Raw genomic sequence first — 16,726 nt, 5'->3', positions numbered from 1 at the left:
AAAATAACACAACAGGAAATTGAGGATGCCATTCAGAACATGCAGCTAGGCAAATCTCCAGGCCCGGATGGACTCACCTCCAAATATTATAGGACGTTAAAAGATTTCTTGATACAACCATTAATGGAGGTTTGTAATCAGATTATGGGGGGAGGGAAGGCACCAGATACGTGGAAAGAAGCATTCATCACATTGATACCCAAAGTGGAGACTGAAAAGACCCAACTTAAGAACTATCGTCCCATCTCACTCCTAAATGTGGATTATAAAATATTTGCAGATATATTGGCCAACAGATTTAAAAAAGTTTTAAACGAAGTAATTCACAAGGACCAAGCTGGCTTTCTCCCAGGTAGACATCTGTTTGACAACACTAGGAATATCATTGATATTCTGGAACTTTTACAAACAAATATTAACACCAGAGCAGTTTTAATTTTTATTGATGCGGAGAAGGCCTTTGATAATATTTCTTGGAAATTCATGAAGAAAAATTTGGAAGGGATGGGAGTGGGAAGGGGGTTTGAGAATGGAATAGAAGCAATCTATTCAGAACAAAAAGCTAAGTTGATAGTGAACAATGTGGTGACGGAAGAACTTCATATTGAAAAAGGAACACGTCAGGGGTGCCCCCTTTCCCCTTTATTGTTTATTTCGGTCCTCGAGGTTTTGCTGAATATGATAAGGAAGGATCGGCTGGTGCAAGGAATCCAGGTCGGAGCGAAACAATATAAACTGAAAGCATTTGCAGATGACTTGGTTTTAACATTACAGGAGCCAGAACCTAGTACAAAAAGAGTTTTGGAATTGATTCAGAAGTTTGGCCGGGTGGCGGGTTTTAAGTTGAATAAACAAAAAACTAAGGTGTTAGGGAAAAACATGACAGTTAATGAAGCAGAGGAGTTTCAGAAGGAAACAGAACTAAATATTGTTAAAAAAGTGAAATACCTGGGGGTCAATCTCTCTTCCAAGAACTTGAATTTATTTAAAGATAATTATGAGAAATGTTGGTCAGAAGTGAAAAAAGATCTAGAAATCTGGTCAAGATTGAAACTATCCTTGTTAGGCCGAATTGCAGCTATAAAAATGAACGTTTTGCCAAAAATGTTGTTTTTGTTCCAAGCCTTGCAGATTGTGGACAGAGTGGATTGTTTTGGAAAGTGGCAGAAGGACATCTCTAAATTTGTCTGGCAGGGCAAAAAGCCCCGAATAAAGTTTAAAATACTAACTGATGCAAAGGAGAGAGGGGGGTTTGCCCTGCCGGATTTAAGGTTATATTACGAAGCTGCGGCCTTCTGCTGGATGAAAGATTGGATTCTGTTAGAAAACACTGATGTCCTAGATCTGGAAGGCTTTAACAATTCGTTAGGTTGGCATGCGTACCTGTGGTATGACAAGGCAAAAACATTTGGAATGTTTAAAAACCATATTGTCAGAAAAGCAATATTTATGGTCTGGAAAAAATATAAGGACTTATTGGAAAGCAAAACTCCGAGGTGGATATCACCAATAGAGGCCAAGGCTCGGAAAAAACCCAATATGGAGGCCTACTGGCCGAAGTATTGGGAAATAATAGAAAACATTGGAGGTAATTGGAGGTTGCAGAGCTTTGAAAAATTAAAAGGTAAGGTGCAAGATTGGTTACATTATGCCCAAATTAATGAGGTTTTTAAGTTAGACAAAAAAATAGGATTCCAGGTGGAAAAATCGAAACTTGAGACAGAGCTGTTAGAACCAAAGACCAAGTTATTATCGAGAATGTATAACTTGCTGCTTAAATGGAACACTCAGGATGAGACAGTTAAATCAGCCATGATAAAATGGGCTCAGGACATTGGTTATAACATTATGTCTGAGGACTGGGAAAGGTTATGGACCACCGGTATGAAGTTTACGGCATGTAATGCCTTGAAAGAAAATATTATGAAAATGGTATACAGGTGGTACATGACCCCAGTCAAGCTTGCTAAGATTTACCATTTGTCCGATAATAAATGTTGGAAATGTAAGGAGGCTGAAGGGACATTTTTTCATCTTTGGTGGACCTGCCCAAGAGTGAAGGCTTTCTGGGAAATGATCTATAATGAGTTAAAAAAGGTGTTTAAATACACCTTTCCCAAGAAACCGGAGGCCTTTCTTCTGGGCATTGTCGGCCAGAAGGTGTTAAAAAAGGATAGAACCTTTTTTATGTATGCTACAACAGCAGCAAGAATCCTTATCGCCAAGCATTGGAAGACCCAAGATTTGCCCACACTGGAGGACTGGCAGACGCAATTGATGAACTACATGGAACTAGCCGAGATGACTGCAAGGATCCGAGATTTGGGAGAAGAGGCAATGGAGGAGGACTGGAAAAAATTCAAAGACTATTTGCAAAAGTATTATAAGTTATATGAATCTTAAGATGCCGTATGATTTGGAATGTTAGCCTCAGCAACGAAAGTTGATTATATATGAAATTGGATAATATTTATGAAAGAATCAAAGTTTAAATGGGTAAAAATGACAATATGTTATATTTTTAGAGTAAATGGAAAATAAGAGATTTAAACTTAAACCGCAATTGAGAATACAAAGAAACACACGAAACAAGGTTATAACTTGCTGATAACTTTATTGTCAAGAATGCACTATGTGGGAGATGTGGGGAAGTCCGATAGAAATCTGAAATAAGTTGTTGAAATGGGTGTGATTTTCTGTTTTTCTTTTTTTCTTCTTTTTTTCTGCTCTTTATGTTCTTTCTTTTTTCTGTTTTATCTGTAATTTGGAAAAAATGTAATAAAAATTATTATTAAAAAAATAAATAAATCGCTTTTGTTGAGCACCAGCATTATGCTTTCCATTTTTAAGTGCGGAATAGAGTAGTTGCTTTGGAAGGCTAATCAGGCATCCACACAACATGACCAGTCCAATGAAGTTGATGTTGAAGAATCATTGCTTCAACACTGGTGACCTTTGGTTCTTCCAGTACACTGATATTAGTTCGCCTGTCTTCCCACTATTGCCTGCTACACTGGCTGCCAGTGGCTCTCCACAGTTACAGAGACGGATCTCTCCCAGCCCTATCTGAAGATGCTGATGATTGAACCTGGGACCCTTCTGCATGCAAAACAGATGCTCTACCACTGAGCTATGGCCCTCCCTTCATTAAAGGTTAAAGGAAAATACTTCTTCACGCAGCACATATGGAACTTGCTCCACAGGAAACGGTGACAGCCACAAGCCTTTCAAAGAGGGTTAGACTAATTCATGGGAGAGAGGGCTCTTGATGGCCACTAGCTATGATGGCCCTGCTCTGCCTTCATGGTTGTAGGCAGCCGTGCTCCTCAATAGCAGTGGCTGGAAAACACAGGAGAGGAGAATGCTCTTCTGCTCAATCCTGCTTGTGGGTTTCTCATGGGCATCTGGTTAGCCACTGGGAGAAAGGGATGCTGGACGAGATGGGCCAGTGGCCGGATCCAGCAGTCTCGTCTTACTTCCCCCTGAAGGTGAGGCAAGGTGATCTTTGGCTTCACTGTCTAAGGGGCACACAGCCTTTTGGCTTTTCAGAATTCTGAAATGTTAGGCGGAATAAACTTGTGAGGGACAAAGCTGAGTGAACTCGGACATGTATAAACTGCAAATATAACGGGTTAGTCAGTGGCTCATGAAGCCATGATGGCTTTATATAACAGTCTAAGAAGCTCTTTAAGGACAAGTGCATTATAACTGGAAATAGTCTTATGGGACAGCCTTACTTCCCCTCTGTGAAGAACTTGCCAGCCAGTCCACTTTAAAAATAAAAGGATATTCTTCATTGTACAAAATAAAACACTTTGCCAAAAGGACACTTTGGACTGCAAAGATAAGGGTATGCTACACGTTCCCTCAACAACAACACTCAAGCCAGCAGTGGCAACCTCTGCCAACCTCTTTTTCAGAGTTATTTCCTCTTAGGGAAGAGTCATTGTGCAAATCTCTAATAATATTCATCAGTTGTTTAAAAAAGAATATGGAACTGGAATCCAGAAGTGTGAAATCAATGTGCAAGTCAAATTCTGCTCTGGTGACCCCAATTGTCGATTTAGGTACTTTTTCTGCTTTGTCGGACTAATTGCATTTAAAATGATAGCAAATGCTGAAAGGGATGAAATATATTTAAAGACATCAAGGGAAAATGACAGCTTTAACAAAGTGATGTAATAAAGTCGTGGACAAGACCAGAGCCACTGCACTCAGTGGAAAATGCAGCAGAAAAAAAAGAAAGGAAATTTACTTTAAATGGTACTGTTCTATCCTTTCTGCGTCCATGTGTGTTCATGGTTAAAGGCGGAAAAAGTTGGCTTTGATGGGAGTGATCAGCAGACAAGAGAGGGATACAATTAGTTCCAGTGTCTCTCCCCCAACAAATACAAATGTGTGTGTTTGTAATGGCAGTTAAACACTTGCATGTAAAGTGTAGTCTGGGTATCAGATCTGGAAGTCAGATCAATGTGAAACATTGCTAACTGCAGTTATTCCAGAGAAGAGCAGTACGGGCACATAATCTAGCTTCCTCAGAAGCACACTTTTATTTTTATTTTTATAATGTACACTTTTAGACTTTTCGGCTCTGGAGAAATGGTAGAAAGTGTGTGGGGCAATGATTAAAACAGGAATGGGGGCACTTCCCCCATGATGGTTCACCTTCCAAGGGTCACTTGCCAGTGGCAGTGGGGGTCAGAGGCAAGAAGCAACAAATGTAAAATTTAGCTTTGTGCAGTAGACTAGTTTCTACACACAATCACACACCCCTCTTTATCTTCCATCCAGACAAGCGGGAGGCATCATCGCGGTCCAAGGGTGCAATTCTAGTCAGGCAAAAACAATTGGGCGCAAAGTAGGGCCTGTGAAGGCTGTGGCCTGAGGAGAATTCTGAGGATCAGGCTGAGAGGCCTGGTTGACCACATTTGACTCCCAGCCCTGAGGTGGCCTACCCTGGCCTAAAACTTTTGAACCCAGAGGCGTGGCTGAAGCTGGTTTCTGATGGGGCTCCAGTGCCCTACAGAGCTTTTCCCATCCCCAAATATCAGAAGATACCGTGCAAAAGTTTGCGCCTTGTCTAACTTTGCATTATTTATTCTCATTATGTATTTTATCACACATACAGTATTTTGACTACATGGGTGCTGGTTGTTGTTTTTAGTAGCACAAACAACTTTAGATCAGAGTTTGCACTGTTCAGTATTTCCAGTGGCAGGTTTCCCTGAATAACGAAAAAATAGATATTTTGGGAAGGCTGACATAGTATGGTGGAATGGAGATTAAATCCACAACACCACCATGTTTTGTTGGTCTCCTGTAGCTGTATGTCCTTGTGCTCTTTCACCACTTAGTTCCTTATTTTTAAAGCATTCCCAGTATAGGCTTGTGTAGTTTCATAGCCAAAGGACCCAAGGAAAGTGCCCCTAAATTATGTTTCAACTTGTTTCATTCCTCAACAGTAGAAGGTAAAACATGCATCTGGTCTGTTTCAATTCTGACAATCCGCTTCTCAATTTTTCTTTCAATGGCCTCGGCCAACAGCTCTTCTCCCTCTTTTTGTTCCTTGCTGTTCTCTCATTCTTTTCTTCAGTTCCTTTAACCTCTTCTTTTTTGCTTTTCAGTCACTGATATCCTTATATTTGCGATAGCAAAATTCTGTATTACTACTCACAGAGTTTATTATGATTATTTTTTAATCTCTGCAGTACCTGTCATTCCACCCAATTTTCTAGCATCTGCAAATATGACATGCATATCTTTACTCCAAGTGATTCATGCCAACATCAAACTACATTGAATCTTCAATAAAACAGTTGAGAATAACTTCCTGCCAATTGATATTGATCCATGTGACCGCTTACAAGCTTGGTGTGATCTGTTCTAAATGCACCACAGATAGATGTTTTGGACTACAAATCCCATCAGCCCCAGGCACCACAGACATAGCTTTACTTTTCATGTTTTTCCCCCTACCTACAGGTTGCTGGAGATCTATCTATCTTTCAAAAGCTCACAATGTTATATATTTTATTGACTTCAGATTGGTTCAAGTATAGTCAAATATTTGGATTTCTGTTAGAACTCCACAGTTAGGCAGCTACTACATTGTCCTTCATGTCTGTGAAGGGCATGTATATCAGTCAGACACAACCAGACCATGGACTGTTGCTAGGAAAGTATGCTAGTGCAATACTTTGCATCAATCCTCAGGAATTTGTACCCACTTCCTGACAGATTTCCTGATGGGTTATTTGCAAACGATTAAATGGTGCTGACTGTTAACCCCATGCATTCCTGAGAGATGAGCCCAGATAGAGTGTCTTGAAAACATCCTACTCCGCAAAGCCATTCAAGCTCAAAGCAGAACAGGGATCTGGAGAGTTATCTAGCTTGTGGTGTACCTTGCAAAAGAACTAAAGAGATACACAACTATCAATCCTGGGCAATCTCTCCCCTCCCTTCTGTACATTGAGCTAAAAAGAGCTCTGTAGCCTGATAATTCTTGTAATCTCTGTAACACTTTGCATTCTCAAGGTCCATCAATCACCCGGAAGATAGGAAGGGTCTCATTTTTTAACAGACTTGGGAACAGGCACAGCGATAAAGCGTACATATTTTGGAAGTGTCAACTAGTTTTGAGGATCCAGACTACCATAAATCTCTGATTTCTAAATAGTTAGTGCAACTCTTGTCTTGCAGCACATTTTATGGGACATTCATGAAGGCTTAACTTGCTGTTCAATGCAAGTGTGTGCATGGTCCTTAGTTGATTCACCTGGTTATAATTTACCAAACTTGCCAGCGGACATTTCTGGCACTGTGATCTTATTCTCATTTGCATGTGGCACAGGCCTACTGACCATGGGATAACCTGTTAGAATTGCTGGACAGAAGATACCTGCTTCATTAGACAGATAAGAACTAAAGGTCTGATGCTGTGCAAACTCCCAGCCTTTAGCCTTGTTGTTGGAACTGAGGACTCAGTACTTCAAATAGTCAATTATTCTGTTTCCAGTTGGGTAGTTGATTTGCCCAGCGCTGAATTTTTTTTTTTAAATGATGACTGATGTTCAGGAACTCTGCACTGTATTTTTCGGGGGGGGGGGGGGAGAATCTCGGTATTCATTTACATTAATTTATACTGTGATCCACAGAAGAAGTTACCCACTTTTATCCAGGTACTGAAGAATCTTTGTGAAATATTTGCTAAGAAATGGGGGGAGGGGTGCATGCGTGTTTGTGTGAATTGTTCATGCCTTCCTGGTTATGATCGCTTTGATTCTGAGTCAGGTATTTCAGAAAACTATGGATGTGTCATCTCATAGTAAATCCTCTTTTCCTCTGACTTGCTGATTTGATCATTAAGAACGTAAGTACACTTATGGGGAATCAGACCAAGGATCAAGCATCATTTTGTCTCAGCAACTGGTACTCAGAGGGACACGGACTCTAAATAGTAACCCTACTCTCATAGGTGAAGAAGAAGAAGGTGAAGAAGAAGGTGAAGGTGAAGGTGAAGGAGAAGAAGAAGAAGAAGAAGAAGAAGAAGAAGAAGAAGAAGAAGAAGAAGAATTTTACTATTTATATGCCTCCCATTTGGCTGGGTTGCCAGTGATAGCTGTTTATCAGACTTATCCAGGACTGGTCTAAAGAAGTCCATGGTCATCAAAACATCTTGTGCTAGTGTATTTCATACACAAATCATGAACTGTATGAAGAAGAATGTTCTTTTGCCTGTCCTGAGTCTAAAGCTAATCAATTTATTTGGGCAACCCCAACTTCTGCTAGGCTTGGTCTGATAGGAGGGCACCAGCTTGGAGTAGATTATAAAAACAAAGGGTGCTATGCTGTTTGTCACTTTCGGAAGATTTGTGGTGGCATGCATCATGCTGGAAGCAGTGCATGAACTAGAAGGCAGTACAAATATTTATCATTGCCCAATTTCCGGATACCAGCCTAAAACTGGGCCTGGCTTTACCACCAGGCAGAGCAAGGCAGCCAGAGGGCAGGAAATTTCCAGCTGTTTAATTTATTATTATACTTTTGACTGCACAGATGAGGTGATGTTTCACTCTGGTGGACCAAAAGGTTTGGTGCAATGGAAATTCAAACAAATACTCCAAATTCAGATGGTCACCACTTGACCTCTAGGCCCCTGGGATTCTTCCACTGCTAAGGAGACCAACATCCTCCCCCAAAAAGATGCACAGCTATAGGTCTGCTTATCACTCCATGTGCACCGCAGAACATGAAAGGGGAAAAGCCCAGTTCCCTGGTATACATTTCTGTGGGAAGAGATAGATGGTCATTTTGCCAGTTTTTATCTTTCGCCATATATAAAGATCTTGAGGTGAGTACTGCATTAATAAAACAAACAAACAAACAAACAAACAAACAAACAACCTCATTTTAAAAGGGGGTTAAGAAATAGCCAAGTCAGAGTGCCAGCAGTGTGGGAGCCATCTAAATTTCAAGGGCAAGGGCACTGCAGGCTTAGGGTGCAACTACAGACAAAGCCCACCTATGCGTCATTGCTAAGTGTGCAGTTTCTGGAGTGGAATCTTAAGCTGGGCCTCCTTTGAGAATTGTTGTAACGTGGTTCTGGTTGGTGGCTCCACTCAAAAGGAAGGCCACCACATTTTGTCCAAGTTACAAGTCATCTTCAAGGGCATCCCTATGTAGAGTGTATCGCAGCAATCCAAGCAGGAGGTTATCAAGAGCATGGATTATGGTGGCCAAGCCATCCTGGTTCAGAAACTGTTGTAGCTGGTGAGCTAACTGGAGCTGGGCAATGGCACTCTTGCCATGGAAGACACCTGTGTCTCCAGTGACGAGGTGGTATCAAAGGACACTCTCAGAATATGCACCTGCTCTTTCAGGGAGAGCCCAGCTCCACCAAAAGGAGCCTGTTCCCTTGATTCCTGGACCTGAGAGCAACTATGCCACAGCACCTCCATCTTACCAGGATTTAGTTTCAATTTATTAGGCCTCATCATAGCAGCTAGGTATCAGTGCAGAAGCTGCATGGTCTCACCTGACTGATGAAAAGCAGAAGTAGAGCTCTGAGCCATTAGACATGTCCTGTGTTTAACATGTCTAAAGAGAAGCGCCTGAAGCTATGAGAAGTTCCACCTTTTGCCGTGACAGCTCTTCTCCCTTGTTCTACATATACAGTGCCTGGTTCCAGCGACTCAGTAATGAGGGGCAGGCCCTCTGCACATCCCCATAGGCATTCTTTTTTTATTATATCACACACACCCCAGGATAGCCCTGGCAGTGAATGTAATGTTCTGCGGCCGAGCCCTGGTCAAATTAAGGCCTAGGGCTGCCTTGTGTTTGAGCTACAAGGCTCTCTTTAAACTCAGAGGGAGAGCATGATGAGATATTGATTTTCATCAATGTCTTGATTTTATGGCATTGCTCACAATTCCCATCCCTCCAACAGCTGGATCTCTATTAAATGTTTCGGTCCCATCTGGAAGGAGACTATGAAAGGCTTGCAGGCCCTCTCCCCCTTAAAACGAGAAATAGAAAGGGATTTAATTAGGGAGCTGGGTGGCTTAGAAATAAGACCAGACCATGACCTGGGTGGTCTTCCAGCTCTCCCGCTACATATGTTAAGATTGCAAGCAGCACCGTACAAACCCTTGTTTACATTTGCTCAATTTGCTTAAATTACATTTCCATTCATTGATCAAAAAGCCATTTATACTAAGTGGGGAAAATGCCTTTTTTTAATCATATGGTGCTGTCTTGTACTAGTCAGGGCAGGCCCTTGGGATCCAGTATTACAAGGCTTAGTATCTGGCTGCGTGGCAGTGAATCAAAGAGCAACCTTTGGCAACGCATCCGTTGCTTCATTATGTCGAGATGATCTTTGAAAAATCTGTGCACCTCCCGATGCTTCATTTATCCTCTCTGCAAATTAGGGATAATGATGCCTTCTGATCTCAAAGGGTAGTCAGATGCCCCAAGGTTTGCAAGGGACTTTGAAAATGCTCAGATGCACAATACAGGTCTGTTAGCAAATAGAAGCAGAGAAAGTCCCCCGCTTTCTTCTGGGATGGTGCCCAGAACAGCCCTAGTGCATGACAAGGAGCTCCTACACAACACTGCAAATGCATGTGACAATTACTCATTCTCCTTCACATTTGGCTCCTCGTCCACAGGAATACCTGCAAAACATATTGACTCCAGCATCCCTCAACCTGCTAAGAATCGTCTGCATGTGCAGCGCCTGACTAATCCCTCTGGCCATTCAGATTCTATTCTAAAAGCTATACTTGTGTTAGCCCCAATGCAACATCAATATGGCACCAGGTCCAGTTCCCATATAATGGAAAGTGAGGGACCGGTAGCCTTGCTATGTAGCAGGAAAGCTATTTGTTGAACTGATTGGATGAGGAACAATCATGGAGCATTCACTGAGCAAGCTTCTCTTTGCTGCTCAGACTTGGCAAAGAGATGCTACAGTCAAGCAAGCACTCTCAGTTGCTCTGAAAGGTTGTGATGGAACAATGGCAGGAGTCCAGGAGACTGATTATATCCAGTTGTGTCTGGAACGGGAGGGCAATCACTTGACACTTACTAAAAAATGTTCCCTAAAAAATGGAAGACTGGAAATGGACCTGGTAGCTGGCTGGGAAGTCTGCATCCATTGCCGATTTATTTTTTTCTTTTAGCACAATCTCAAGTAACTGTAGATTTGAGGCTAGATGGCAGAGATGATGAACCTGAGACCTTTCAGAAGGTATTGAACCACAACTCCCTGCTTAAGGAAGTTTTTAATGTTTGATGTTTTATCATGTTTTTAATATTCTGTTGGGAGCCGCCCAGAATGGCTGGGGAAACTCAGCCAGATGGGCTGGGTATAATCATCATCATCATCATCATCATCCCTAAGCACTGTCCATCCTGATGGGAGTTGATGTCCAGCAATTCCTGGAGGGCCACAGGTTCTCCATCCCCGCCCCTTCTGTGGAAAAAGGCCCTGCTGCAGTAGTAGCCATGATACCCAACACCGCCACTTTCCATTGTACGTCCCACTGCACTATCTAGAAGGTCGCCTTCCTAGTGACAAATGCAAATACCCTTGGCAACAGAAGCACTTCCTGAAGGAAATACATCTGGATCCCCTGCAACCCATGAGCAACAAGTGCATGTTTATTGTGCGGAAAGAAAAGATCATCCGGAAAGGCCCTGAGGGGTCTGTATCAGGATCAGAAGCTGGGATGATCTAAGGGACCTTGGTCTGCTATAAAGTGAGTCAAGTCAGAGGGGATGATTTCGAGTCATGCGATGTTCGCGGCCAGCCTGAACTTTAGAAAATAATAGATGCAGTGTTAAATAAAATTTAATAGCTGCTGATTGGAGCAGCTGGTGGGTTAATTTATTCTGTAAGGCTCTTTGTATTACAAAAAATTCATTGGATTGCATATTTGTAGGCGAGAAAGCAGAAGGCTAAGTCACAGGGTTATTTTGGCTGTATGATAAATAAAGGGAGCTATTATACTATCACTATCTGGGGCGTAATTTTTTACAATAATACTCTCCACCTCACCATGCTGGTGCGTGCAATTAACCACAATTAGAGCCCAATTGCTCGCCTACTGCTAACAGCTGCCACTGCTAACAGGCTTCTCACACTGTGGTCAAGGCCATTTTTTCACTATAGTGCAAACAGCTATGGTAGGAGAAAGGTTAACCTCCTTTGGTGAACGGCAGAAGTCTCCCTCAGACACTCTGTCTGCCAACTGCTTCATTTACTAGCAGCTGTTTTCTTCCCCATTGTCAAGAGGATAACTGAAACAAAAATCACGGTTCTTTGGGCAAAGTGCATACTAGATAGCAAGCTCCGAGGGATATTATTGAATAGCAAAGGCATTTGATAGTATTAGAACCAACCACAGGTTCCACTTCTGCTGATGCGCAGAATTTTGAGCAATTAGTCACTGGATTAAGTTCAGTATTTATAACCCCCTGAGTCATAGCCGTTAGGCCACAGAGTTGGGAAACAAAGAAAGGTTGCTGCTGTTGTTTTTTAAAAAAGACTCTTGTTCAGGGTTTATTTGAATATGCTTCCATTTTATTCCAGTAGCTATTGCAATTTCCTGGCTTGGTTTTCATCCAGAATTTGGAGAAACATTAAAATTATACGTAAAGAGTGGGCAAGAGTTTGAGAAGAGGATGGGCGATGCTGAGGAATGTCCTTGGGATGGAGAACGGTCCTGACTTCTGTCACAGCCTTCTGGTGAGTGAGGTGAACTTCACATGTGGAGAAATTGTTGTTACAAGTGAGCAGAATGCCTACCTCAATGCAGCAGTTAAACAGCACTATAAGTAGTATGAAATAAAATTTTTAAATGGCATTTGAAACAGACCACTGTAGCCATCTTATCAAATTCAGGAGTCCACCTATCACATTATATCTGAGCTTTCACATGACGTAAAAGCCACTTCTGGAAAACCAATGGAATGGAACACATGCTCAGCGCTCATTTCCATGTATTTTGATTCCAGATAAAATCCATTTATAGCCCCCTTAGCCCAGAAAAGTACAAGAGTAAAGTGACAGAATTTGGGGCAGTACCTTAGCATATGGTTCTTTCCTGCTCTTTTCATGGGGGAACAGAAGCACACACATGTGGAAAGGATGGGGGAGTAGTGATACTGTCCAATGGATGACATTCATTGTTGTGTCTCGCCACCACGCCCACATATAAATGAAATTTAGAGCAATATGATGGTATATCAAAAAGCCGCAATTCATTGTTGTGTCTCGCCACCACGCCCACATATAAATGAAATTTAGAGCAATATGATGGTATATCAAAAAGCCGCAATTCCATAACACAACAGGTACTGCAATGTGAAAACGGGACAGAAATGCTAGCAGGAAAACTAACACAGTATTTCTATGTTTGAATGCACCGTACCAGTGGTGGCAGTGAATACAGGTGTCTGGAGGCCTTGCTGGGCCCCTCCAGACTGGTGGTGGGGGGGTTTGCAGGCATATTTGCTTCAAGGTCATTAATGTAATGCTATTAGTGGTGGATTTATTCTACGCTACCCACACACCATTCCGCTTTATCTGGAGGGGTATCCTTGCACTATAGTGCGTCAAAAGAGGGACAACCAAACAACCTGCCCCCCTTGCAGAACATTTGTGGTATGGGTATTTAAAGGATTTCGGTGGGGAGCTGTGAGTCATGCACCCACAGAAAATGAAGCGGTATGTCTGCTCCAAAACTTCAGCGGGTGTAAACAATATCAAAAGCAGAATTACGTATAACTGCCCCAATAACACCACAAGCACAAATACTCATGGATGCATAATAATAACAATAAAGAGAAGTCTGAAGGGATTCATTATCTCGGACTGGAAGATACTTGCTTTTTCCAGATGCCACAACAGAAAACACTATTTTCGCAACTGACTATCTTCCCATAAAAGCACTTTATGGAGAATGCAAGAAGCCTACACCCGGCACAATATATTCTGCTGCCTGAGGCAGACAAAATACCCCCCCCCCCGTCCTGCTATCTGCATATAGAAGTCACTAAGACTTGTGAACTGAAGCTGATGGGTCTCCACCCCCATCGTTCTGCCCAGACGCTGAGGTCCAGCGCCGAGGGCCTTCTGGCGGTTCCCTCATTGTGAGAAGCAAAGCTACAGGGATCCAGGCAGAGGGCCTTCTCGGTAGTGGCGCCCGCCCTGTGGAACGCCCTCCCATCAGATGTCAAATCGATAAACAACTACCTGACATTCAGAAGACATCTTAACTTCAGGGAAGTTTTTAATGTGTGATATTTTAGTGTATTTTTGGTTTCTATGGAAGCCGCCCAGAGTGGCTGGGGAAACCGAGCCAGATGGGCGGGGTACAAATAATAAATTATTATTATTATTATTATTATTATTATTATTATTATTATCATCATCATCATCATCATCATCATCATCAGGACAGGTGGCACATGCACCTTTGCCTTCCAGCATCTCCTAACCCCCAATATCTGCCACCAGGGGCCATTACACTCACTCAGGTGTGGGGAACCTCTGGTCCTCCAGATGTTGTTGAACTACCACTCACATCTGCCCAGCAAGCAAGGAAGGCCAAAGTTTCCCCATACCCTACCCAAACTAATGGGAGGCCCATCTCCCTGTCCCTGAGAAACCACCACTGCAGTTGGCTGTTAATATGGTGAAATATACAGTATATCAATCTTACTGTAACAAAGAGCTCCCCTTGCATCTTGTTACAAAAGGAAAGGTGGCAGAGGGAAGTTTCACACATATTGTGTGAGTGACATTTCAGGATTCTGGCAACATGACCTATTACAGACAACCACAAAACTTCAGACGGAAGGCAATTAGACAGGAGACATTTCTGCTTGTTGCAACATTCTGGTGTAACAAAACAGGTGAAAATGGAGTGGTTTTATCTTAAGAAGACCATTATCTCCTCAGCTTACTTAAATACACCCCTTTGTTTTTGCTGTTTAAAATAAGAGAAAAAACAGTGTGTGTGTTGGTGGAAGTAAGTGGATGGCAAGTTTTGAACACCTCAATCCCCAGTGGAATTTTCTTATACGTGACTTTGAAAGCTTTTTGAAGCCCAAAAGATACCAACACAATGTTTCTCTGGTTTATAATATTTGTGAAACTGGCTTCCGGTTCCTGTACTGTGCCATGGTCGCCTCAATGGCTCGCCCCCACACAGATCAGAGTGGGGGTGGGCAGAGGCACTGGGTGCTACGCACTTCGCCTGATGCGACCCCCCCCCCAATTGCCATTGGACGTGGAGGTTCTCCTTATAATTGGGTTTTAATTGGCATTAAGAATAGGCACACACTGGACGAGATGGACATTATAACTGCGAACCATCAGCTGCATGGAACTGAGGTTTGAAATTGGGAGAAGATTCTATCTTGAGTTGGAGGTGGATGGAGGAGAGGGGGGGCTTTGCTACGTTTTATGGGAATTTTTACATTTATGATTTGGCAACCCTCTCCTAATATTGAATTTTAAGATATACAAGCGAGGGTGGTTTGATGTACGTTGTAACACTGGGATTTAAAAGATGATGTAAAGCTGCTTGCGGCTTGAAAGGAGTCAAGGGGGGAGAGTGTGGTTGTTTTGTTTGGAAGGATGTTGCTGGGAATTAAGAGCCTACGCCCCCCACCCCTAAAAAAAAGACTGAAAGAGATCGTGGAGATGTTGAGATATAACCTTTTTTCCCTTCTTTAAAGCAAAATGCTATGGTAGTGGCAAAAGGAAAGTGGCGTGAGGGGGTTTTGGGTGCTGGAAGAGGAATGGCGCTGTCTTCCCTTCTGGAAGAAGAAATGGCAAATCTCTGGAACTTGTCGATTTGGTGCCAGTGGAAGGGAGGGATCTGCTATTGGAATTGCTTGAGTATTATGGGAAAGAGCTGAGCAGAGGAAAGAAGAGGGCTTAACCTTGAACTTGCAGCTCCGCCCCAACCAAGCTGGAATAATACAACAGTGGGAATAAGGAGATAGCCCCAAATGCTACAGGATAAAGGAAAACATCAGAGAGACATATAAGGCCAGGAGACTAACAACCGACTTTTGGATGTGGCACATGCAGGATGAAAAGGAAAAAGCTATGGTTCCTCACTTGAAGCGTTTTTGGAGGGATGTTAAATAATATAAAAACACAAATAGAAATCATTAAGAGTGCAGCTGTTAATTATGTGATAATTTTGAAAACGGAATAGAATAGAGATAAATAAGAATATGAAACACAGTAATGTTAGATCATAAAGGCCCATCAAGAACAGTGCATGCAAAGCCTCTTGACAAAATTGTTTTAATTTGGAACTGATTTTTGTAATTGCGCTTATATTGAAAATCAAATTTAAAAATTGGCATAATAATAATATTTGTGAAACTATTTTAAAGGTTTTCACTGTAAGGAGCAATAAATTATGTGACAAATATAACATTGTTAGCCAAACCTTGAGGTGCCAATAATGCACCAGTAATCAGCAATTATTAAGTACATACAATTGTTTCACTAAAGCATTTCACTGTTCTCTAATCAGTAAAAACCTGTCTAAGAAAACCCTTCACCTAACCACAAAGAGACAATCTGCATGGACTGGGGTGTTTAAATGAAATATCACTTTATGAGAACAAAGGGAACCCGACCTGAAAACAGCCAAGTCATAAACCGATGTATTGCTCAGCGAAATAATAGAAGCTTTCATTCACGAAATCAAACATCAGCACTTTTATATTAAACCAACAGCTGAACTCAGTCTGAACCACAGCTCAGTCTCAGAAGCTGATATTAAGTGCCAGGATTGGCCTGGGAAGTGTGAAGTAAAAGCAAGTGCAGAAATTAGGCTTTTCAGCCTATCTTCTTGGAAACTGAGCACTTGCCTGAGCTTAGCAAATACCACAAAATTTCAACAGGCAGCAGTTCTGCCAATAGGTCTGTGCTTCTCTGAGTAAGGAAGTTGACAAATGTTTCTTTGTTAATCTCATCTACTGTGAAAAGAGTAAGGTCCTTCCCGGCAAACAGTGACAAAAGGGTTTTTGTCTGAGCACTAAAGTAGCAGTAGCCCAGGTCCAAGGTTGGCAACATCCTGCCTGTACCCAGTGGATCGGTGAGAGGAGGTGGATGTTCTCTGCGACAGAGTGATGGAGAGTCATTGCCGTGCAGTGGTTAGTGTGTTGAATTAGGATGCAGGAGACCAGA

At 42.2% G+C, this 16,726-nt stretch overlaps 1 protein-coding gene across 5 annotated transcripts in view; it reads right to left on the bottom strand.

The window, feature by feature from the left end:
- Positions 1–16,726, bottom strand: part of RBKS (ribokinase) — a 68,999-nt gene that overhangs the window by 7,328 nt on the left and 44,945 nt on the right. The window contains exon 8 of one of the 5 annotated variants that reach the window (XM_082214889.1): positions 8,017–8,288. The exons of the other annotated variants lie outside the window; for them this stretch is intronic. Within the exon in view, the coding sequence (XP_082071015.1) occupies positions 8,229–8,288 (60 nt within the window). The 3' untranslated portion in view covers positions 8,017–8,228. Of the gene's footprint in view, positions 1–8,016; positions 8,289–16,726 lie in introns of those variants that run through there. 5 annotated transcript variants of the gene reach the window in all.

Source organism: Podarcis vaucheri (genome assembly GCF_965113315.1).
Source record: "Podarcis vaucheri genome assembly, chromosome: 3".
NCBI classification, from domain to species: domain Eukaryota; kingdom Metazoa; phylum Chordata; class Lepidosauria; order Squamata; family Lacertidae; genus Podarcis; species Podarcis vaucheri.
Note: the sequence above shows the minus strand (reverse complement) of the source record. Positions and strands in the feature narration are given on the sequence as shown.